Genomic DNA, 23143 nt, shown 5'->3' with positions numbered 1-23143 from the left:
CTAATTTCACTATAATATATGGTTAATCTTATGTTTATATATATATATATACCAATCGTGTTGGTGAGCAAAATATAATTTAAAAAAATCATGCATGTCAATTTATGGCAAAGATTGGAGGATAATGGAATTTAAATATTTTTTAATATCTCTAAATCCAATAAAACCAATTGGATATGAAGATTTTATATTTTATATTTTTAATTGGTCCGGCCGTCCGAAGACTTCATATTTCTAAGGCTCCATGCTCCTATTTCTTACGTTTGACTTGACGTTCTGAAGGAAATATTGTTGGTAAATGTGGACATTTCATGTCTCACTTCTATTTTGTGTGTATGTATAGAAATTTGATTTGTTTTGAATTATATTTCAATTTGATTTAGATATTCACTCTTATTAATATAAAATTTATTTGAAAAATTAGATTTTTTTTTATGTTTGTTTCTAGAATTCTCTTAGATCTCTATAATATATTATATATTTTAAATTTCTTTATAAATTCAATGACATTTATATATTTAAACTGAATTGATAACCTCTGATTGATTATTTTTGATGATTTATTTTTCAATTTATTCTTTGAATTTGGTGCGTAAAACTAATCCCCGTTTCTTGCTTTTCTTTTATTTGATTCCATGTGGTGTTTATTCTTAGTTTTATTATGAAATTAAAATTCAAACAATAAATTATTCTTTCCAGCCAAGAAATGATACGTATTCGCTATCCATTCGCTAATATATATATATATATATATATATATTCTCTGTCGGCGAATTATAAGACTTTTATTTGAAGGGAAGATATATACCACCATCTCTATTTTATAGTTCTTTTATTCTTTGGTTGACATTTACAAATCAAAATTCTGCAAATGAAATAAATACAAATTTGAATTTGAATTTATATTTTACCTTTGTCGTACGAAACCATTTCCCTTGTCTTTGGGATTGTCTTTCTTATAAGTTACACAAAATTTAGAAATAAATGAAAAAATTGGCAAAATTTATTGCGTTTATGAACATCCCATCATATCAACAAACAAACATACAACAACGAGCTATAGTAGTTAGATATAAAGAGGGGAAAAAACGAAAAGTCCAACTAAACCGGTAATCGAACCGAACCGTTAGTTGAACCACCCGTACCGACCGTTTGAACTGAACTTCCTTCGCCGTCCTTGTGGGCTCCTCTAGGCGAATGAACCGACGAATTCCTCCATAGGAATGACGGATTCCTAAGGAAAGCCCACCGGTCTGACCGTACCGAGTCACCGGTCGAACCGGTCCCACCGAGTTTAATTGAACCCTCCCCCCGAGAATTCCGCCAGAGAAACGACGGAGTTTTGTGGAATAGCCACCGGTCGGACCTCACCCTTAACCGGTCAACCTGTTTACCTCTCCTCGAGCTCCCACCTCTGGGAAGAACCACGCTATTCGACCGGTTCATCTTCCAATTCGCCATTATCCTCTTCCTCACATCCTCCGGTAACCGGAGCGTAAACCTATCGGTATTCTCCCCGGGCTGTACCAGCGAATGCCCCGTCGTGTGCGACCTCGGTAACTTCACACGCGTACGATCTGGTTCCGGTACTTCCAGTTCAGCAACCGGTTCAGCTACTTCCTCGCGCTGCGCCTCGACGTCAGTGCCTGTTATCTCTGGTTCGTTCGGTTGAACAGCCGGTTCAGCGAGATCGGTCCTGCAAACCGGGCAGGTCACGTGACCTTGGAGCCAGGCGCCGATGCAGTGAGGGTGGAACACGTGATCACATCTGGGCAACAAACGCAGAGTTTCGTCGGCCTCGAACTCGTTCAAGCAAATAGCGCACTCCAACGCGCCTTTCCCGATCTTGAGTGTCTTCACCTCCGAGTACACGAACGTGGGAAATGTCTCGATGACCGACGCGTCGATCCCACGCGCCTGCGCGTTGGCGGCTCTCCGGACGCCGGCGGCGGCGGCGAAGGGGAGGCTGGATTCTCCGTTGCGTGTGCAGTGGCGGATGTAGATCGAGAAGAAGCCGACGAAGAAGAGCGCGGCGACGAGGACGACGACGATCACCGCCATAGCCGGGCTGATCCGACCGTAGTTATACGGGTCGGTTCTCTGGTTGGATTGACCCGGTTGACTCGCTGCTTGCTCCGCCGTAGATATCAGGAGGAGGAAGAGGAGGACCGCCGTGGAAACGCCGCCACCGGCGATTGAACCCTTTACGCCGGAGGTCCACATGATACTGAAAACCCAAATAAAAGACAATTTTTGTGATCTAAAAAAAAAAGGATTCTTTGAGAGAGAGGAAGAGAAGGTGAGTTTATAGGTGGGGGGCTTGGGATATAGATAGAGAGAGATGGCGAAGGTGGAGGAGAAGGGGAGGTGATGTCATTACATGAGTGCCACGTGGACTTACGAAACTTCGAACGAGTCGAGGGGACAACAGAAAGCGACAGTTTGGTGACTCTGGGCTACATGGACGGAGTCGTAAGTCATTAACTCGTTCTCGTCTGAAACGGATCTTATTTAATTTTTCTTTTATGGTTATATGCATATATATATATATATATATATTCTTGTTTTTTGGGTAATTGTTTAATGAAATTATCACAGGATTCTACATTAATTTTTGGATTGTCGAAATTTGGTTTGTAGCAATGTTCTTGTAACTCCATAGATCCCATGATTAATACGCATAAATTCAAGGTTTTCCTTGTTATTTATTGTTTTATTTGTTAATAACTTTATCTCTTTAATAAACCTTGGATCTTTTGCCATATAACTTTTATTTTTTTGCTATTCACGTGACTTTGAAATCAAATGGTTGCAGAATTTTGTCTTCAAGCGAGCGGTGAGTGCATGCATTTTCAACTTCTTTTTTAGCAAATTGTTTATTATCACACATAAACTTCCAAGTTGTTGGATGCGTTAAATAAAATGTTGAAAATAACCGAACCATCAAACTATGGATAATACTTTATTTATTAGTTAACTTTTATGGAAACAATTTCAAAGTTCAATAAATACTGTATTTTTTTTATATTTTAAAACATTGTAAACATATTTAATCCTCATAAAAAAAATATTGAGGATTTTACATAATAACCGGTTAGTAATCTTTATATTAATTATTTGGAGTATGTCAATATATCTAGGAATCATGGATCTTCTAATCTTCGGCTCTATTTAATTCCCAACTCATATCAACGAACATATATATATTGGATGACACGTTAGCTTTTTACAGAGTATAATATTCGACAACACACATACACATATATATATATATATATATATATATATATATATAAGTGGAATTATGGTTGCCACACAATGTAAAGATGCAAAGTTGACAACCCCTCCAGAAGAATCGGATACTACGGTCACTAGAAATAAAGAAACATCTTCTTTTTTTAAAAAAAATCGAATAACATTAAATTAATAAGTTTCTTTAAGTGACTAATTAAAATATGGTATTTACAACCGAGTTCTAAAATAATATTTTTTTCTAGAAAACATTCATATATATAGTACCAAATTCAGACCGTCATCTCGAAGAAGCGTGTAGCCGCCGCCGCCGCCTTAGAACGGCTATATAATTGAGTGTATATATATGTATACAATATGCTACTCATATATATATAAATCGATACACACAGATAGATATAGTTTTATATATACGTACATATTAAAATTTAGTAACCTTTAATCATTTTTTATATGAAACGCATTATCTCACAGAAATTAGGGATTTAACATCTTTGTAATGTGAGTGTGAAAAAAGAAGAAATTCCACTAAGTATATATATATTCGAGAGAAAAAAGTTGGCGTATAATTTTATTTGATTATTGGACTTTTGTGTACTATTAAGATAACTTCTTACAATTAACAGCCTTCTAGAGAGGTTTTACTAATCTAAGCCATCACTATTACCTTTTCATTACTCCACGCTTATCACTTACCCAAAATATTAGTTCTATAGCATTCCTTTATTTACATGGCTGATCGTATTCTATAATTGAATTTTTGTTGAAAGACCACTTGTTTTATTATAAATTATTTTCGTTTTCATAAATAAAAAAAAAAACTGGCTTATGTTTCTCATAAGCTCATAACTAGCTCACAAAACAAACTTTTTTTTTTAAATCTCAAACACGATAACCAGCACATTTTTAAGTTAATAATTGTGTATTTAAACCTATTCGAATATGCATATATGGGGTATATATTTTGGTTTTGGGTATGCAGAAGTGTATTAAATCAAACCAAAAACGCATAAATGAATCAAAATTGAGTCTCATATAAAATTAACTGTATGTGAATTTTATCAAACTAAATTAAGTGAAAAGAATAAAACTCTTTAATAAAAGAAATATAATTTTTATTAATGTAAATCAAATCGAAAATTTGATATAGAAAAGCGGGATATAGTTTTTGTTTCTTTCAAAATCATAAAATTTGAACATGAGAATAATTAAACAACTCAAATATACCCATCCATCCATCCCCACTTCTAGGATGAGTAATTATGTGGTTCTAGGTTGAAAAATAATTTAAATTTATAACAAAGATAAGATGACCTTCTAATTCTAATTAGTAGGGGTGGACGTTCCAGAAAACGGTTCGGGTTCGGGATGAAAATATATCCGTATGGTTTTTTCGGTTTTATAAAAATAGATATCAATTGGTTTTTATATTGTATTTAATTCGGTTTGATTCCGGTATCGGTTCAGTTCTGGATTTTCTTTAAAAAAAAGAAAATACCGTTTTTCAGTTTGATTCAGTCCGATTCCGAAAAACCAAACCGAAACGCCGACCCCTATTAATTAGTGCGGCGCTTTCGCTGAATTGTTTGTAACAAAATCATAATAAGAATTTTTTTTTTGATAATTTGAAAATTCACGGTACCTTTAATTCGACTACATCTCCCAAAAAACCGGAGAAACCCAGGTGAATACTCCTCCCCACTTGGGTTTGAATCCAGGGTGGTAATAAGAAATTTAATAACATAGTAAAAAATAATAGATAATAAATTGATCATGAATATTTTTTTTTTATTTTAATAATTTGTCATTGATTGATGGTCTTTTTATTGGTCAGAATTGCTCTTCTCGCATTCGGTCAAACTAGAGAGGCTGACTTGACTTGTTCTCCAAGTCTCTGTCTCCGGTCAAACGTTAAACTTCCACACATGACTCATGCCATGCATATGAACATGATTCAACATGGCGACTTCCGCGAAGAAAAAACATCGCGCAGTCCTTATTTAGAAAGCGTAAACGTTACTCGTAACTCCATAAACAAGCTGAACTACCCCCAGTCTTTCATTTCTATACATAAACGGCGTGCCGTTTCTGCATGAAATTCCCACCCTAAGCAAATCTTCACTCTTCAAACCCCTGCAAAGAAAGATATTGCAAGATTGTAGAGTTTCACAAGATTGTATGCATCTCACAACTGCGAAAATCCACGTGAAAGTAATCTTTTTTTTTTTGCTGTACAAGGATTAGGATTTCCGGTTGAAGTTGTCACTGATTCCATGCTTTGATTCAGTCAAACAGATGAATAACGATGTAAAAGATCCAAGCTTTTTTTTCCCTATATAATGTCCGAGTTCATGTTTCAACACTCATAGAACAAGTGAATCATGTGAAAGATGAATGCTTTTCGACTAAATTTGTTACGAACAAACCATGAATCATGTGAAAGCTCAATGCTTTTTGCCCAAGTTTCTCATGCTTGCATCCAAAAGCAGCTAAGCGATTGAGCAGCATACATATATATAGTTAGATATCTAAGTGGAAGTGTCTCTGTTACCTCAATGTTATATGCACAAGGCATTTCTGGATTCTGGATAAGTAGGTATTGGCACCTACTTTCCCGTCTCCGATTACGTGCCCGGAAGATCCTAAAACCAACAAATGCACAGTTTGCAACGTTAAATTATTACAATGACGAAAAAAATGCTTTTTTATGCGAATAAACAGACGAATCTGTTGACTATGTTTTGTCAGAGAAAGCCTTACCTTATATGTGTATGATTCTGTCTCTGATGAGAGTTCGAAGATGGCTTCGTTTACTGTGGACTCCATCAGTGTCACGTTCATAAGGAATAAAACATTATAATAACAGAAATTTTCATATCCTTTAACAATAAACATACAGTCTCCCTAGTGAAGTCCATCAATGTCACGCTCATAAGGAGTAAAACTTTATAAAACTACCATATCTGTTTTTTGCTGATGCCATTGTCATAAACGAATCCAGCATTCGGTGTATGAAATTACCAAAGCGGTGAAGAAGAATGTTATCTGGAGGAGATGGAGAAGAGCTGGACACTTGAACGATCGTACGAACGCATATACGGTAGAAACTCCAAGGGTTTGAGCTTCTCGGTGATGTCTGTAATAGACAGTTCTGTCTGGTCCAAAAGCTTTAGGAACACGTTGAAAGTGTCTGCATTTCGGATCACAGACGCAATGTAAGCCACGGGGGCGTGCTCTTGTTCTCCCGCGGCATTTGCATATTCATTTTCCGAGCATTTCTCGGGAGAGTTATCTCTTTCGGCGGAATGTGAGGGTCGTTTTTGGAGAAGGGTGGCAAGAACCCGAACTAGATGAGGGAGACAAGATGGATCGTAGATTACATCTGCACCTAGACTGATAGGAAAAGAGGTTGAATGGGTTAATGATGTATTTGTCATCAAATGTATCAGTGAAATGTGTACTCACATTATATCTGGATTATATTCCTGTAGTTCTGCGTCTGATGCAGTTTCCCACGGAAGATGAACGCATTTTACCTGTGATTTGAGGAAAAAGAATCAATCTTGAATTAGTTCATGAATCAAATATAGTCAAACTGCAAAATGATTAAACGGTGGGCTATATGAAACTTTTCCAACTCACTGTACTCTGTGCTTTCCCGGATTGTTGAGCCAAATCGTCGTCATAATTCAGGTGATTCACTTCTAAATTGAGCTTCATATTAGTGAGCGTCAAAAGATCCCCGTCTGTTAAAATTACCTGAAAAAGAAATACATTACTTGGGCAGTTCAGCGATATGACAAGAACGCTAGTTGTGGGTGTACCTTGGAGGCCTTTACATGTGCAAGACATATTCCGACCAGACCAACTCCAGAACCAACCTAAACAAGAACCAATCAAGTCACAAAGTGAAGAAACGCTTGACCAGAAAGTGACCTAAGACTCTGAATAGATGAACAATGCAAACAAACAGACTGTATACCACAAAATGTCAAACTGACCTCAAAACATGTTTTACCAGCAAAGAAATCTGGAAAAGACAGAACAAATTCTGAAAGAAATAGACTTGATGGCCAGACAGAACATCTGCTCAAAACATGGGCTCAGATCAGCAAAGATAAATCCAAAGCCAGGATCCAAGATGAGCAATGTACATGAACATAATTAAGTAGAGGCAACTTTGCGCTAATCCGTTAAAAAATATGAAGATTCCTACCCCGTATCTCCTTCAAGCATGTTCAATGAACACTTCAGAGGAATTACAAGCTTCCTCGACCTTGGACAGCTTGGGTGTTCATACAAACCTAATAAATCGTGGATGGTTCAGCAAACACAAGTTGATAAGAAGAGTCAAATGAGGACAATGAAGACACAAGCAACAGTTGTACCTTCTGGAAAAAGGAAAGAAACGACTTTGCAAACTCTTATGCTTTCTTTTGCTGTCTCATCATCCTAACATTGGCCAAACTCTCGTCAGACAGTTTTGCTGGCCCAGATCGAATCATAATGTTTTGATTACGTGTTAAACAAGAAAGCACAAAAAAGACACCTTTGAAGAAGACATGTAAAGAGCGTACTCTTCATACAGTTCATCCAGCACTTCACCATTTTCCAACTCAATTTCACTTATCAGTTTCTTGAGAAACTTTTTTGCGTATGATGTGTTTCCATTCGCAGCCTGCACAAATGAATGAGCTAAAACCAGGGACAAGCGGAAAAACAAAGTTCAAGGGCCAATTTGACCAAACATAGTCTTAGTGGCTTCACATAGGATCCGACAGAAAATTTTCAAACTTTTCTCCAATTTTCCGAGCAAACGAACGGATTCAATTGATCAAAGGCAGGATCAAAACGAATTACACATGAATCTCCAATATTTGCACCGAAACACTGGGATTTACTTACAGCTTTTACACAATTTTCCCAGAAGACTCTCTGGACACTACCAGTAATTGAGTCTCCAATGCATTCTCTGCAAAAACAGAACATAGAGTGAACAAATAAAATCCCGGAAGAAGAGGAAGAAATTCAACCGACGACGACGACGCTCCGAAGAAGACGGTGGCTCACCTCGCAAGAGAGATGACGTAATCCGGCGGCTCCATGGCGAGGAAGGCGGAGAGAACGTGGATGTACGGCGGCTCCGACTCTACTTCCGACACTGGCGATTCCGGTCCTGCGTGGTTCTCCGCCGCCGCCATGGCTTCCCCGTGTTGAGCTCATAGCATCGGCTCAGTTCGTAGATGTGTCAACAGCCTAGTGGGTATAATGGGCCTTAATATCTCGGCCCATCTAAATTTAAAGCCCCATGATGTTGATCTTTCCTTAAAACAAAGGCAATTTTTTTACATTTAATGCCGCCGCTTTGATTGCGTGTATTTTTCTACTCCCTCCGTTTCAAAATGTTTGTTGTTTTAACTTATTTCACATTTTTTAAGAAATGAAAATAAAAGTCATATATACCCTTTATTTAATAATAAAAATAATATTATCATTAATAATGTATTGGAATTTGGTAAGGATAAAATTGGAATTTATTTAAAAAAAATGTATTGGAAATGTAAAATGACAAATATTTTGAAACATGGATAATAATCTAAAACTACAAATATTTTGAAACGGAGGGAGTAAAATCTTTTTATGGGATTTTCGCTACTATATATTCATATATTTTCCACATGGTATTTATATTTAAATAAAGAAAGGCATGACTTATGATTGAACTAAAATAATTTAGCTCATGCTTTGCATGATTACAAAATTTGATAATATTTTAATATGCAAAACAAAAAAAAGTGCCTTCATGCCAAATGACATTATTGGATAATTGATTATAACACAGTTACACACCATTAACAAAATAAAACACTCTTTAGTACTGATTGGACTCCAACACAAAGCATATTACAAAATACGAAAATATATTTGAATTGCCTGTGTAAATTCAGAAACCCCTTAATTGCATTACCCATTTTGGATTCTATAATATTCTCTCCGTTTAATCTTACATAATGTTTTAAAATAATTTTTAAATAAAGTTTTCAGATTTTCCATTCACTTTTTTTGTATGTTTTCAAATTTTAGACTTTATTAATAATTTTAGAATAATTTTACATAACATTTTAGAATAATTTCTTGTTTCCAAATAAATAACGTTTTCAAAAATTTCATTCACTTTTTTTATTTTATTTTTTTCAATTTGACCCTTTATTAATAATTGTTAAATATTTCAAGATATTAATTCTCTTCACAATAAGTAAGAGTATTTTTTATAAAATATTCTTTTTCTAAATATGTATGTTGAAATCTTGAAAAATTAAAAATAATTAATAAAAATCCATATATAGACGCACACATAGCGCATACATGCATGATCTGCACATTTGATTCGATTGCCAAAAAGGAAAAGGAAGTCACGAGAGTCTATCATTTTGTTTGTTTCCTTACTTATAAGCAAACCCTACTTAATAATGCCTTACACAAAAAAAAAAAAACAAACAAAAAACATACATATACACACAATGTGTATATATATATATATGTGTGTGTGTAGGGGTGGGCATTCGGATCGGGTTAATCGGGTTCGGGTAAAACCGACCCGGTTAATCGGGTTTCGGATCGGTTCGGGTTTTGACAAAATATCCGATCGGTTAATATAATCTTATAACCGATCGGATCGGTTCGGTTCGGGTAAATAACCGATCGGTTTCGGTTATCCAATTAAACCGAATTAAAAAAAATTAGGTTAATTAGGGTTTGGTTTAATCCACATCGAGTAATCTCTCCTCTCCTCTCTGCCTCTGCCATTGCCGACTGAGTCCTCTCCTCCCGTTTGCCGCGCCGCTTCAGCCGTCCCCTCCGGCCGAACCCAAGGTCTGCGTCGACTGAAGCAAACCTCTGCTTCTTTCCCGTTCGCCGCTTCAGCCGTCCCCTCCGATCTCTTCTCTCTCTAACAATCTGAAATCGCTCGTCTCTCTCTCTGCATCTGTCGTCGTCGGTTTCCTCTCTCTCTCTCAGTGTCATATGTTCTGTTCTTTGCAGGTTGTGAAGCTCTCTCCCTGATTCTTCCGTAACAGAGGTCGAAACTCGAAAGCCAGAGAGGTACGATGTGTGTGTGTGTGTGTATTCGTGTATGTGTGTGTGTATTCGTGTATGTATCGAGAGATTATGGGCTCGGTTGGTGGCGTATCGGTGTATGTGTGTGTGTATCCGTGTATGTGTGTGTATCCGTGTGTGTGTGTGTGTATTCTTGTATGTGTGTGTGTGTGCATTCGTGTATGTATGTGCGTGTATTCGTGTATGTGTGTGTATTCGTGTCATCGTGTGTGTGTGTATTCCTGTATGTATGTGTGTGTATTTGTGTATGTGTGTGTGTGTATCCGTGTGTGTGTGTATTCTTGTATGTGTATGTGCGTTGCGTGTATTCGTGAATTTTGATTGGTAACCCAGCTGAAGTCCCTCTCTTCTGATCGTCGCCAAATATTATAAACAAACACGAAAGCATGCTGTCTCATTTTTGCATTATGGCCGTATGGTCTATCCACCCCCATGCATTTACAAATTTTCCTTTTTTAAAGTTTTCAATTAATTAGCTATTGATGATATAATTGCCATGTGGTGATGGATCTGTATATTTACTTACTTTTTCCATTATGTATGTGTGTGTATTCGTGTATGTGTGTCAGTGTGTGTATTCGTGTATGTATACAAGCCGGAGAATTGTATAATTTTTTTTTTTGATTTTTGTATAAACGTATCATTTGTATGTTAATTTTAACAGATGGAAAATCAAAATTCAGAATTAGTTAAGGTCGGAGAATCGGTTGGTGATAAAAGGAAAGAACCGGCTTCAAATTCACAGTTACCTCCGAAAGGAAAGAGGATAGTTCCTGCAAGATCGAATGTATGGAATCATTTTACCAAGCTTCCCGATAATCCAAAGAAGTGCTCTTGCAATTATTGTGGTGTTGTATTAACGGGATGTTCATCAATGGGTACAAGCAGTTTGAGAAATCATATTCAAAAGACATGCAAGGTATACCAGAATCTCTCTGAAAGTGGGTCTCAACAAATTTTAACCAAAGATCATTCTGCAGTAGGATCTTCTAAACTTATTGCTCTCTGAAAGTGGGTCTCAACAAATTTTAACCAAAGATCATTCTGCAGTAGGATCTTCTAAACTTATTGCTGTTGGGTTTAGTCAAGAGGCATGCAAAAGAGCTTTGGTTAGGATGATCATAATGGACGAATTGTCTTTTGCATTTGTTGATGGAGCTGGATTTAGACATTTTTGTAACGTTGCATTGCCTTCGTTTGTGATTCCTTCAAGAAGAACAATGACAAGAGAAATCTACCAGTTATTCTTGAATGAGAAAGTATGTTTGAAGAACATGTTGAATGAGAACAAGCAGAGGGTGTCTTTTACGACGGATATTTGGACTTCAATAACAACAATGAGCTATATGGTTATTACTGCTCATTTTATCGATAGAAATTGGCGTTTGCACAGAAAAATTATTAGTTTCAGTCCTATATCAAATCATAAGGGGGAGACCATTGCAAGAGAATTTGTGAAATGTTTGATGGATTGGGGTATTGAGAAGGTTTTTACCATTACCGTGGACAGTGCTAGTGCAAATGATTATGCTTTAAAGCTTTTGAAGAATAGATTGGGTGCTTGGAATGCAGATACTCTTGTGTTGAATGGTGATTTCATGCATTTGCATTGCGGGACACATGTTTTGAATTTGATTGTCAAGGATGGGTTGTCTGATATGGGTGACAGCGTAACGAGTATTCGTAATGCTGTGAAGTATATAAGGTCATCTGATTCAAGATTGCAAGCTTTTAAAAGTCGAGTTGGAGGGGGCAACTTTAATAGAGGAAGTTTGGTTTTGGATTGTGCGACACGTTGGAACTCGACTTTCCTAATGTTATCTTCCGCTTTGAAGTACAGAGATGCGTTTAAACGAATGGAAATGGAAGATAAGCTTTATGAGGACTATTTTGGCGAAGATGATGATTCCAGAATCGGGAAAAAAAGGCTTGGTCCTCCTTCAGAAAATGATTGGGAAAATGCTCATCGACTGGTACGCTTCTTGAAGATTTTTTATGACTCGACTTTGGCATTTTCTGCAACTACAAAGGTAACTTCCACTTCCTGCTACAATGAGATTATAAAGGTTGAAACAGTTTTGTCTTCCTTGGCAAATAATCCCGATCATGAAATGAGCAAGATGGCCAAGATAATGAGATTCAAGTTTGATAAATATTGGGAGGGGACGGAAAAGATCAATAAGTTATTGATCATAGCTTCTGTATTTGATCCAAGGAGTAAGATGAGTTTTGTAACTCATTGTTTTGACAAGATGTATGGTAAGGATAGTGTCAAAAGTGCTGATATGAAGCGGAACATCCTTGATCTGTTGCATAAGTTGTTTGATTCCTATTATGAGTGGTACAAATACAAAACGCCAAGTGGAGAAGGAAGCGAAAGTCGACAAACATCCGTTGGAAGTACAGATTTATATGGTTCATCAAGTAGTGTGAACGATGTTGATATCGATATGGGTTTTACTTATGATGATGATCCTTTTGCTTCGTTTACCCAAATGATGGCGGATAAAGGGGTTATTGAGGAATCACCGAACGAGCTGGATATTTATTTGATGGAAAAGGTCGAAGTGATGAAGTCTAACAACTTAGGTTGTGAATTTGATATTTTGTCATGGTGGAAGGCGGTCAATGGTAAATTTCCAATCCTGGCGGAAATGGCGAGAGATTTATTAGCAATACCGGTCTCAACGGTTTCATCCGAGTCGGCATTTAGCACTGGGGGTCGCATTCTAGATCAATATCGGAGTTGTTTAACTCCTCATATGGTTGAAGCATTAGTCCTTACACAAAATTGGTTAATGTCTCCTCTTAGTTCGGATGAAAAACGTAGCTTCGGTGATTTGATCGCAGAAAATGAGTTTATGTTTGCATTGGCGGAAGGTATCCATTATATTTACGTTATTTTATAAGTATTATCTAAGTTTGTAATATCTTAATTTGTTTATTTTTTTTGTTTGTATAGAGTTTAAAAAATCGTCGGGACAAGATGACTCGGGACAAGTTGATTTGTGTGTCATCTAGAATGAAGCTCGTCAAGGTGGTTGTTTTTTATATTCATTCTAGTTTTAAATTGTGTTTATTGAATGATCTTTCTTATTTTGTCATTGGTTTTTTATTTTCTAAGGTTCGATATATGGAGCTCTTGTGCGAGAAGATTGTTGAAGAAACGTTTTATGTTTGTTTTTTATTTTTTATATGAGACTATTAATGTTAGACTTATTTTCGTTCACATGACATTATGAATGTTTTTTTTCTTTGTTTTTCTATAAAACTTTTTTTTACGGAATATTTGTTTGGATAAACCGAACCGAACCCGAAAAAATCCGAACCGAACCCGAATCCGAACCGATTAAGATTATACACCCGATTGGATATGAAAATTCTAAACCCGAACAACCCGAACCCGAAATAACCGAATCCGATTAAACCGATCCGAACCGATCGCCCACCCCTATGTGTGTGTGTATATGAAGGATGATTTGTGTACGAGAAGATACCACTAGCCATGGGAACCACCGCGAGAGGAAGACAACCAATGCTTATTAATCTCCCTTTCATAGCATTCATCTCCCAGATTTTGATTGTTTTGGTCGGTTCGTTCCCCATCTCACAAGATTTTCCGGCGGCTTTCAACTTCGGAGATTCGAATTCCGACACCGGAGAACTCACCTCCGGTCTCGGGTTCCGTCTCCGACCACCGTACGGACAAACGTACTTCAACGCATCGACCGGAAGATTCTCCGACGGCCGTCTGATCGTCGATTTTCTAGGTGATTACAACCATTTTTTTTCCCCTTTTCCTTACTAGTTCCGTATGTTTTTTTTGTTATATATTAAGAAACCTATGATTTTTTATCGCATCTTGCAAAAAAAAAATTCTTTCTGAAATTTTACATCGAACATACTAACTAGGAAAGATTCTCATTCATTGAATTATAATTCATCTTGTGCTATGATATAAATCGACATGTTTTAGTGCGTTTTAATATAGATCGTCAACGTAAATTATAATTTTTTAGTACCACAACCTATATAACATTAATTTAAACAATAAAAAAAATCCTGATAATAAAAAAATGTTAAATAAAAAAAAATACTATAATCTAAATAAAAGTGGCAATCGATTTTAATGGGCTTTTAATTGGGCTTGTAGTGGACAAAATGGGCCTACCGTTTTTGAGGCCATATCTGGACTCAGTGGGCCCACAGAGCTACAGGGGAGGATGTAACTTTGCAGCGGGAGGCTCCACGATTCAGAAGGCAAATGCTGCATCCATAAGCCCCTTTTCCTTTGGCGTCCAAGTCTCCCAATTCATCACCTTCAAATCCAAAGTCCTCCAATTAATCGCTCAAGGTAAAGATGCATATATGTATATGCGCATATGTATGCATGTGTATACATGTAATGGATGTATGGGATGTTATATCATGCATGGACACACACGCAATGTGCACAAAGATGAGTTTAGACGGCTGAAATAATAATATGGTGTATCAACGTGCATGGTCTAGGTTTCCCATTCGTTGCCGTCTATGATAATTCTGTGGTGTAAAGTTCTGATGATATATACATGGATATGATGATGATGTATGTGGCATGTATGTACATGTTTTGTGATGCAGATAAAGAACTTGAGAAGTACTTACCATCGGAAGAATCCTTTAGGAAGGGTTTGTACATGTTTGATATCGGGCAAAATGACCTCGCCGGGGCATTTTATACCAAAACGTTGGATCAAGTTCTTGGTATGATCCCTACCATCTTAGATCTGTTTCAAGATGGTTTAAAGGTTGGTCCATGTCCATATGCAAAACATTTCAATATTTCGTATTTTTAAACTATGATATGTTATTTAACATTCAATAATTATTATTTTTTATATAGAGATTATACGCAGAAGGAGCTAGAAACTTCTGGATACACAACACAGGGCCACTCGGGTGTTTAGCTCAAGTTGTGTCTCTGTTCGGGAAAGACTCGTCAAAGGTTGACATGTTTGGATGCGTTGAAGACCACAACAAAGCCGCCAAGAGTTTCAATATGCAGCTTCATGCTATTTTCAAAACACTCCCTGGAAAATTCCCCGATTCCAATTTTACCCACGTAGATATTTTCTCGATCAAATCTAACCTCATCTCGAATCACTCCACATACGGTAAACATAAACACTTAAATGTGATTTTTTTTTATTACTATGTATTATCAAATCGTATCGATCATCGTATCTAAGAATTTGGTTGTATAGGTTTTGATCAATCGATAACAACGTGTTGTGGCTACGGAGGACCGCCTCTAAACTATGATACTCGAGTTAACTGCGGTGGAACCATGGTTCTAAACGGCACAACTGTTATGGCCAAAACTTGCGACGATAGTTCAAAGTACGTCAATTGGGATGGAATTCATTATACCGAAGCAGCGAATATATTTGTTGCGTCGAGAATTCTGATGGGAAAATATTCTGATCCTCCTCCTCCGTTGGATTCCGGTGCACCTCCTCCTGAAATCCTATTTATGCAGACTTAGTTATTGAGAAATTTGATTCAAATATTTGCTTGAGGCTTATATATGTAATATTGCATAATTTAGGGGCAAAACTATCAATATGAAAGTTATTGTTTTTTTTCCATGAGGTATTTGTATTAGTTGCAATCTTTCGGGTTGGCCCTGTAGTTATCAATTGACAAATATACCCCCGATATCTTTCACAGTTCTATAGTGGTCTGACCGATCATATGTACGAGTGAATTTCTGTGTGACACCTGAAACATATTTTTCAGGTTGATCCTGAAACACAAAACAATGGTCGATCCAACGCGAAAATTACTTGAAGACGCTTTTGTCCACGTTAGTGTCCGCAATCTACGTTTCCAACCGCTAAAAAATTGCGTTTGCGATTAGAATCTGAATCCAGAATAATTTTTCAAAGACGAGTCCGCGATGACACGTGTGTATTTTCATTCGATACGGTGCTCCGCGATGTACCAAACTTTTCCTCCTTAAACCCTGCAGATCGAACAACCGAAACCTCTTCCAACGAGATCGATGAAAGCTAGGGTTCTTTTCAAAAAAATTCTCTCCGTGATCGAGAATGGCGTTCGCGAGGAGGTTTCAGACAGTTCGCGCTCTGTTTCGAGCATCAGAGATTCGCGAGTCTTCTGTTCTGTGAGCAATTCCTTCCTTGACTTTTTGCGTTTAATTGAGTTGAGTGGACAATGTGCGAAAGTTTTGGTTTTGGTTTGCTTCTCTTCAACTTGTAAAATAGACCCATTTCTTCTCTCCCAATCGGGTTATAGATTTCAGAAATTTCCCTGAATTAAATGCAAGCCTCCAGCTTTGATGCTCTGTTTGGTCGGTGAGAAAATTTAGGAAAGGGGAAACAAATGAGCCATACATTATACTGAGTTTGTGAAATGGAGTAAAATGTCATCGGATTTGAAATCAAAGATCGAATTTTTAGCTTCTTAATCATATGGGTTACCCAACCTTCGGGATTGAATAATGAATTCTCTTTAATTCGTTTGCTGATGATTTCAGATTTGGGAGTTCGAGGAGCTATCTTCATCGCATTTCTCAAGGTAATTTCTCCTTGGGGCACCAAGTTCCATTCTTCCCCTGAATTGACTGCAATTTGATGTGTATGAGTGTTGTACTTTTTTCCATTCGTATCAGCTCCTGAACCTTATGGAGAGAGTTCTTCTTTCTTATACAAGAGGCAGAATGCTCTCTCATGCCCCCTTGGGAATACGCATATGCTTCGTTCTACAATGGTAATCACCAGATCCATTGTCGGGTCTTGTTTATTGATTAATGATGTTTGTATGGATTGTTTACATATTTCGCCAAGCTGATAAGCCGTTTCGTCTCTTGTTTTATTCCAAGGCTGCTGATAAAAGGTCCTTTGCAGCACAAGTAAACGCTTCACCTCAGTTAAGGAAGACGGTGTGTTTTTTGCATCTCAGTTTCAATTGTCGTTCTCTTTCATTTTTGTTCTGCATATGTAAAAACAGATTACTTCCTGTGGTTTGATTGTCTTATATCATGGTTTATATATGCAGAGTGCTGTAAAATTTTCAATGATGAGCCCTGGATTTGTTTATGAACCATATGCAATCAGGGAGCCAATCCCTTTTTGGCGGAGGTAAGATGGGCATTTGACAAATCGTGTTGGTTTTCAAACATTTAGTTTTTAGAGGATACAAAATACAAAATTTCAAGACGAGGGAAAAGTCCTTTATTCCGCTTTCTCGGTTATTCATCAAGTTTCTAAGCATGTTTAATCCTTGTACTGTCGTGATTGCTTCAGCCAGTTTCTCGTTAACTGTTTTCAGATGTTTTACAAGAAGTGGTTGGGAGAGAACGAAAGAAGATTTTCTTCGTCAGGTTGAAATATCTTTAATCTTTATGGACTGATCGTCTGGGGATATCATTAACGTGTAACATTTCTTTGTTCAGCTAAGAAGTGCATATGCTATTGCTAAGCTACGAAAGACCGGATACTCAAAAAATAAGTTCTACCTAGAAGCTCTTGAATTATACAAGGAGGTAAAGTATGATCTGTTATTACAATTTACATACTTAGTGAATAACATATTGAACTTCCTTTATGGGCAATCTTTTCAGATTAACATTCTGATGGCCAACGGTGACAAAAAAGCCATAAGGAAAAGCGTAACGGAAAGAATGTATTCTGTAAGCTTTATGATAAGTTTGACCCTTCTGATAATTCATGTTTTGATGGACAGATTAAAGATGTTGCAATTTACATCATTGTTCATTTTAGGTTTGTTTGCACTGCAGACACTGAAGAATGAAATTAAACAAAGGGAAGCTGTGTGGGGCAGTGTTTATTGGGAAATGATTGAACCAGCCAACAAAATACGAACGTTGCAGGCTCGGCTGGCAAGTTCTTTTAAAAAGCTTGAACTTTTCATCACATATATGGTTGAAAATGTTATGTACCAACCCAATTCATTCTTGAATCTAAAGACGGGGATTCAAGATTCCATCCATGATCTGATTTTCGGTCATAACAGTTCTTTTCCTTGGCAATTATTTTGCTCAGATCGGTATCGATCAGAAGGACATGAATAAAGCTTTCATACAACTGACTCTCGAGTTTCTGACGAAGCAGGTCACTTTTTTTTTGAAGTTATCGGTTTACTTTTACTTCTGTTGGATCTTCTACTGAGTTTTGATATCTTTTCTGTTACCAGAAATTCGAGGCATATGATTCACAAGGCAATGTTGTAGCTGGAGATAGGAACAAAGAGGTAAGATCAATGCCACTGTATCAGTATCTTCCTATTGCTAAACTCGAAACCTATGATATTTTCCAATTACGATCGACTTGTGATAATCCTGATCGTAATAGTTAGAAAGAATCAGACGAAACACGAATTCAACCTGCTGGTAACTTGATACACTAGATGCTGTTTTTGGTCTGGACCCAAAAACGCTGCGGGATTTTCATCGGGAAATCTGAATTCTCTGGCAAATGAAAAAGTTGCATCAAATCATGAAAACACAAGGAAACAACTAACCTTAGTGCGAGCATGGTTAGGTTTAAGCGTTAAAGTAGATAGTTTTCTTTTCTGGGTAGGCTTTAGGTTGATATCTTTTCTTGAATATGGGATTGTCGGATTCCAAAAAGTTAATCTTATTGGCTGAAAATTTTACGTACAATGAGACACCCACTGATGCAAAAGAACAATTACCATTCACAGGCTTAGTTTCCAAAGAAAAAAAATGAGATCAGAGTTCTCTTGTGTTTTGCTTGTGCAGGTTCTTGTACGAGACGTGTGGGTCTTTGAGAAGTCACTTTTCCACACGGGAGCCTACTGGCGACTCTGCGGCCGGCTCAAGGTCTGAAAGCTGCGACATTCTGGTAAAAAGGATTCAGGCAAAAACTTAACCATCCATGTTTTTTTTTTAAAAAATTTTGAAAGCAAATAGTGTAAGATTCAAAACCATAATGATACAAAGTCAAATAATCGAACCGAGCAGGAGTCTCTTGTGATCTTACTGTTGCTGCTTTCAGTTGCATCTGAAAGTTGTTTGGGGTTATGAACAGGATTTCGTAGCTCTAAGCAGCATATTACCCGGTTGTTACTTTCTGTTTCTTTTATCAGATTCTGGGGAAAAGCCCGAGTCTTGTTTCGTAGCTCTTCATGTTAGAAAATGATGAAGGAACAGTTCGCATGATCTTTGATTTCGTTGGGGGCGAGGGAATCTTTCTTCTTTAAATACGTTTAATGTAATTTGATTAAAATGAATATTTTTAGGGAGAAAAAAAGAGAGTAAAAAACACGAGATTAAAATGCTTTAAGCGTTTACTAAATACGCGCGCACACAGAGTAAATAGTATTTTCTTCGTATAAAAGTACGTACAAGCCACCACGGAGTTTACCGTTAATCATCACAAAATACACACGTGCGCCGTATATGTATAAATGTACGTATATACGAGAACTAGCGATCATGTCCGTACGACGTACATCCGATTCCTCTCCGCCGAGTGGGGAAAACCACAAACAAGAAGGTCGCCACTGTCCCCACCCCGGCCGGCAAACTCCTCATCAAAATGTCCAAACTACCCTTCCCATCCCCGTCACCGTCACCGCCAAGAAAACACTTCCGTACGTCCAGACTCGTGGCGGCGAAGACCAAGAACACGACCAAGGACACAAACGCATGCACGAAATCGATCAAGCTCAGCCTATGCAGTGATCTCCGTTATTCCTGCTCGGAGGAAAATCAAAGGATAATTGGGAATATTTTAGAAATTTCAGTTACATTCTTTTATAAATCCCGAGTCTGTTGGTATTATTACCCGACGTGGAATGAATCGTCGTTGAGGATACGAAGACCTTTTGGAGTGGCAATTCCGTAATAAAGCTCGCCGCCGGGACCTATGAAGGAGTCAGTGAAGGAGGAGAAGAAGCACACGGCGGAGCAAAAGAGTACGAGGGATAGGGTAAGGAGCGAGTTGGCGAGTGAGTTGCACGCGCCGTCGTCGGAGAGAGATGGGAGTAGGGTTTTGAACATGAGGACAGTCCCCGTCGGCAATAGGTTGGCGAGGTTCGCCGCTGCCGGAAAAGCTTTTCCGACGCATCTCCCGAGCATAGACATTTCTTACGTTTTCGGTCGGAAAATTAATCTATGCTTTAGCTATTTTTTTTTCTTTGCTCTTATGTGTATGCGATATGTTTGGATCTCGTGGTGTTTTTATAGTAATTCTCGAAAGGAAAAGACATGTGTTTCATGTCTAGGCATAAAATTTATGGTTTCTATTTTAACTTAATAATATAATTAACTTGAAATTTTATTATCTATAATATTTTCTGCCCGTTTTATATTTCCGTGACATGCATACATATATAACTATACGTGTAATTAAGAAATACGTAAAGATTGCATGCATGTGATGAATAATAATAAGTTCAAATGTTCTGCGTGAAGAAAAGAAAATCAGTTTGGTGTGTGTTCTTCTATGGCCTAACTAATTGGACACGTCGGAACCAAAACGAAACAAATGACGACACGTTTTATGTTATGTCACGAAAATCCTCACCTCACCTGGGATATATATATATATATATATATATATATATATATATATATATATATATATATCTTAACAAATCCAAAAATATTCTCTACCCAGAAAATTTTATTAAAGTAACAGTTTTAGAAAGGAATAGGCCCATTTTATTATTGGGCGTAGTTTATGATGTTGATAAGCCTTTTGGGCCTTTTCTAATTTATAGGCCCATATGCAGTATTTTACAATTTTAAGATTGGAGTTATAGCCCATTTGCATATCTTGCAATTTAAAATAAATCGAACAAATTTAGATCGTTTCCTATTTTTAATCGCATCATATCCTATACCATTTTTTTTAGAAAGGGTCTCATTTCATAAAATCCATAAATAATTATGCTTATTTATAAAAATTTCAAACAAAACAACCATTTATAAAAGTTTTCTAAACTAATATATTTACACAAAAATATTTTCATTTTAAAATCTATTATAAAAAATTTAAAATTTTGTTTGAATAAAGAAAACCATAAAAGATTATTCTTTGTCCCGTCAAAAGGGTTTCCATATATATGTATATGAAAGGACAGTTTGGAAATGGCATGTTCAAATCAATATTATTAAATATTTTTTGACGAATTATTTCTGGGAGAAATGGACGAGAATTGTTGGTATTGATAATTTGTTGTTTCTGCTGTATATATGGACGACCATAGAAATGATGCGCATGGGCTTTTGCATATAAAGATTATAAACAACAAAATCTAATATATCTCTGATTTGACGCCCAATTCTCTATATATATAAATTATTATATATTTTTTCCAATGTGTTTGTCTTTACGTATGCAATATAACACAATATTTCTAAGTTACCCGTCGTTAAAGTCTTACAGATAAAATTAACTTAATTTTTAAACTTTTTAAATTGGATCACGGAAAAAGATGTCCCTACCATATCAACAAACACACACTTTTATATGTATATATATATATATATATATTAGCCCATTTAACAAAAATTATCTCTTATACTAGAGAATGGGCTTCGAGCTTTCAAATATTATATATATATATATATATATATATATATATATATATATATATATATATATATCTTAACAAATCCAAAAATATTCTCTACCCAGAAAATTTTATTAAAGTAACAGTTTTAGAAAGGAATAGGCCCATTTTATTATTGGGCGTAGTTTATGATGTTGATAAGCCTTTTGGGCCTTTTCTAATTTATAGGCCCATATGCAGTATTTTACAATTTTAAGATTGGAGTTATAGCCCATTTGCATATCTTGCAATTTAAAATAAATCGAACAAATTTAGATCGTTTCCTATTTTTAATCGCATCATATCCTATACCATTTTTTTTAGAAAGGGTCTCATTTCATAAAATCCATAAATAATTATGCTTATTTATAAAAATTTCAAACAAAACAACCATTTATAAAAGTTTTCTAAACTAATATATTTACACAAAAATATTTTCATTTTAAAATCTATTATAAAAAATTTAAAATTTTGTTTGAATAAAGAAAACCATAAAAGATTATTCTTTGTCCCGTCAAAAGGGTTTCCATATATATGTATATGAAAGGACAGTTTGGAAATGGCATGTTCAAATCAATATTATTAAATATTTTTTGACGAATTATTTCTGGGAGAAATGGACGAGAATTGTTGGTATTGATAATTTGTTGTTTCTGCTGTATATATGGACGACCATAGAAATGATGCGCATGGGCTTTTGCATATAAAGATTATAAACAACAAAATCTAATATATCTCTGATTTGACGCCCAATTCTCTATATATATAAATTATTATATATTTTTTCCAATGTGTTTGTCTTTACGTATGCAATATAACACAATATTTCTAAGTTACCCGTCGTTAAAGTCTTACAGATAAAATTAACTTAATTTTTAAACTTTTTAAATTGGATCACGGAAAAAGATGTACCTACCATATCAACAAACACACACTTTTATATATATATATATATATATATATATAATATATACGTGTAGATAATACAAGTGTATCTATCTATGTATCGATCGATCAGTTTCCAAAAAAAGACAGATTGCAAAAGCAAAGCATGGGTGCGGAAAGGGACAACTAACGCCAATCAATCAGTGTCTTCTCCACGCGACAGGGCTTTCTCCACGTCCACATCGCCCGACCCGACCACACCTCGTGGTCGTCGTGGGCTTCTTCC

The 23143-nt window shown here is 36.3% G+C and overlaps 4 protein-coding genes and 1 long non-coding RNA gene across 6 annotated transcripts; 3 read left to right on the top strand and 2 right to left on the bottom strand.

Moving 5' to 3' along the window:
* Positions 1-981: 981 nt before the first annotated feature.
* Positions 982-2301, bottom strand: LOC104818679 (E3 ubiquitin-protein ligase ATL31). The gene has a single exon (XM_010548368.1). It carries the CDS (start codon positions 2221-2223, stop codon positions 1102-1104), a length of 1122 nt encoding a protein of 373 aa, XP_010546670.1. The 5' UTR covers positions 2224-2301; the 3' UTR covers positions 982-1101.
* Positions 2302-5019: 2718 nt separating this feature from the next.
* LOC104818678 (putative uncharacterized protein DDB_G0277003) lies at positions 5020-8479 on the bottom strand. Of its 2 annotated transcripts, XM_010548367.1 has the most exons (13): positions 8323-8479; positions 8158-8224; positions 7802-7930; positions 7641-7704; positions 7469-7556; positions 7254-7338; positions 7077-7133; positions 6895-7011; positions 6718-6788; positions 6274-6645; positions 6013-6065; positions 5804-5894; positions 5020-5385 (listed from the first exon to the last, which is right to left on the bottom strand). In XM_010548367.1, exons 1-10 carry the CDS (start codon positions 8451-8453, stop codon positions 6294-6296), a joined length of 1161 nt encoding a protein of 386 aa, XP_010546669.1. In that variant the 5' UTR covers positions 8454-8479; the 3' UTR covers positions 5020-5385; positions 5804-5894; positions 6013-6065; positions 6274-6293. The 2 variants fall into 2 exon arrangements, with proteins under 2 accessions (XP_010546669.1, XP_010546668.1); XM_010548366.1 differs by having other exon boundaries at positions 6013-6645.
* Positions 8480-12673: 4194 nt separating this feature from the next.
* Positions 12674-13569, top strand: LOC104818677. The gene is made up of 3 exons (XR_772715.2): positions 12674-13248; positions 13331-13405; positions 13493-13569. It is a non-coding gene; the product is annotated as an uncharacterized LOC104818677 (long non-coding RNA).
* A 261-nt stretch (positions 13570-13830) lies between these two features.
* On the top strand, positions 13831-15998 carry LOC104818676 (GDSL esterase/lipase At3g05180). Its single transcript, XM_010548364.2, has 5 exons — positions 13831-14138; positions 14522-14722; positions 14992-15158; positions 15254-15524; positions 15615-15998. Exons 1-5 carry the CDS (start codon positions 13874-13876, stop codon positions 15893-15895), a joined length of 1185 nt encoding a protein of 394 aa, XP_010546666.1. The 5' UTR covers positions 13831-13873; the 3' UTR covers positions 15896-15998.
* A 390-nt stretch (positions 15999-16388) lies between these two features.
* On the top strand, positions 16389-19532 carry LOC104818675 (39S ribosomal protein L45, mitochondrial). The gene is made up of 12 exons (XM_010548363.2): positions 16389-16534; positions 16907-16947; positions 17042-17139; positions 17252-17311; positions 17428-17510; positions 17701-17752; positions 17825-17914; positions 17993-18061; positions 18170-18271; positions 18435-18503; positions 18586-18642; positions 19154-19532. Exons 1-12 carry the CDS (start codon positions 16461-16463, stop codon positions 19238-19240), a joined length of 882 nt encoding a protein of 293 aa, XP_010546665.1. The 5' UTR covers positions 16389-16460; the 3' UTR covers positions 19241-19532.
* Positions 19533-23143: the final 3611 nt, after the last annotated feature.

This window comes from Tarenaya hassleriana, unplaced genomic scaffold (assembly GCF_000463585.1).
Source record: "Tarenaya hassleriana unplaced genomic scaffold, ASM46358v1 Cleome3, whole genome shotgun sequence".
Classification (NCBI taxonomy): Eukaryota; Viridiplantae; Streptophyta; class Magnoliopsida; order Brassicales; family Cleomaceae; genus Tarenaya; species Tarenaya hassleriana.
The sequence above is the reverse complement of the archived record's forward strand: the minus strand, read 5'-3'. Positions and strand labels throughout refer to the sequence as shown.

Excerpts from the sequence above, each read along its gene's own strand:
- LOC104818679 (XM_010548368.1), bottom strand. The coding sequence starts at position 2,223 with ATGTGGACCTCCGGCGTAAAGGGTTCAATCGCCGGTGGCGGCGTTTCC.
- LOC104818675 (XM_010548363.2), top strand. The coding sequence starts at position 16,461 with ATGGCGTTCGCGAGGAGGTTTCAGACAGTTCGCGCTCTGTTTCGAGCA. Across the intron at positions 17,511-17,700 it reads CCAATCCCTTTTTGGCGGAG|ATGTTTTACAAGAAGTGGTT; the intron begins GTAAGATGGGCA and ends AACTGTTTTCAG. Across the intron at positions 18,062-18,169 it reads TAACGGAAAGAATGTATTCT|ACACTGAAGAATGAAATTAA; the intron begins GTAAGCTTTATG and ends TTTGCACTGCAG.
- LOC104818678 (XM_010548366.1), bottom strand. The coding sequence starts at position 8,453 with ATGGCGGCGGCGGAGAACCACGCAGGACCGGAATCGCCAGTGTCGGAA. Across the intron at positions 7,134-7,253 it reads CTGGTAAAACATGTTTTGAG|GTTGGTTCTGGAGTTGGTCT; the intron begins GTCAGTTTGACA and ends GTTCTTGTTTAG. Across the intron at positions 6,646-6,717 it reads GAATATAATCCAGATATAAT|TCTAGGTGCAGATGTAATCT; the intron begins GTGAGTACACAT and ends TTTTCCTATCAG.
- LOC104818676 (XM_010548364.2), top strand. The coding sequence starts at position 13,874 with ATGGGAACCACCGCGAGAGGAAGACAACCAATGCTTATTAATCTCCCT. Across the intron at positions 14,139-14,521 it reads TCTGATCGTCGATTTTCTAG|TGGACAAAATGGGCCTACCG; the intron begins GTGATTACAACC and ends TTGGGCTTGTAG. Across the intron at positions 14,723-14,991 it reads CCTCCAATTAATCGCTCAAG|ATAAAGAACTTGAGAAGTAC; the intron begins GTAAAGATGCAT and ends TTTGTGATGCAG.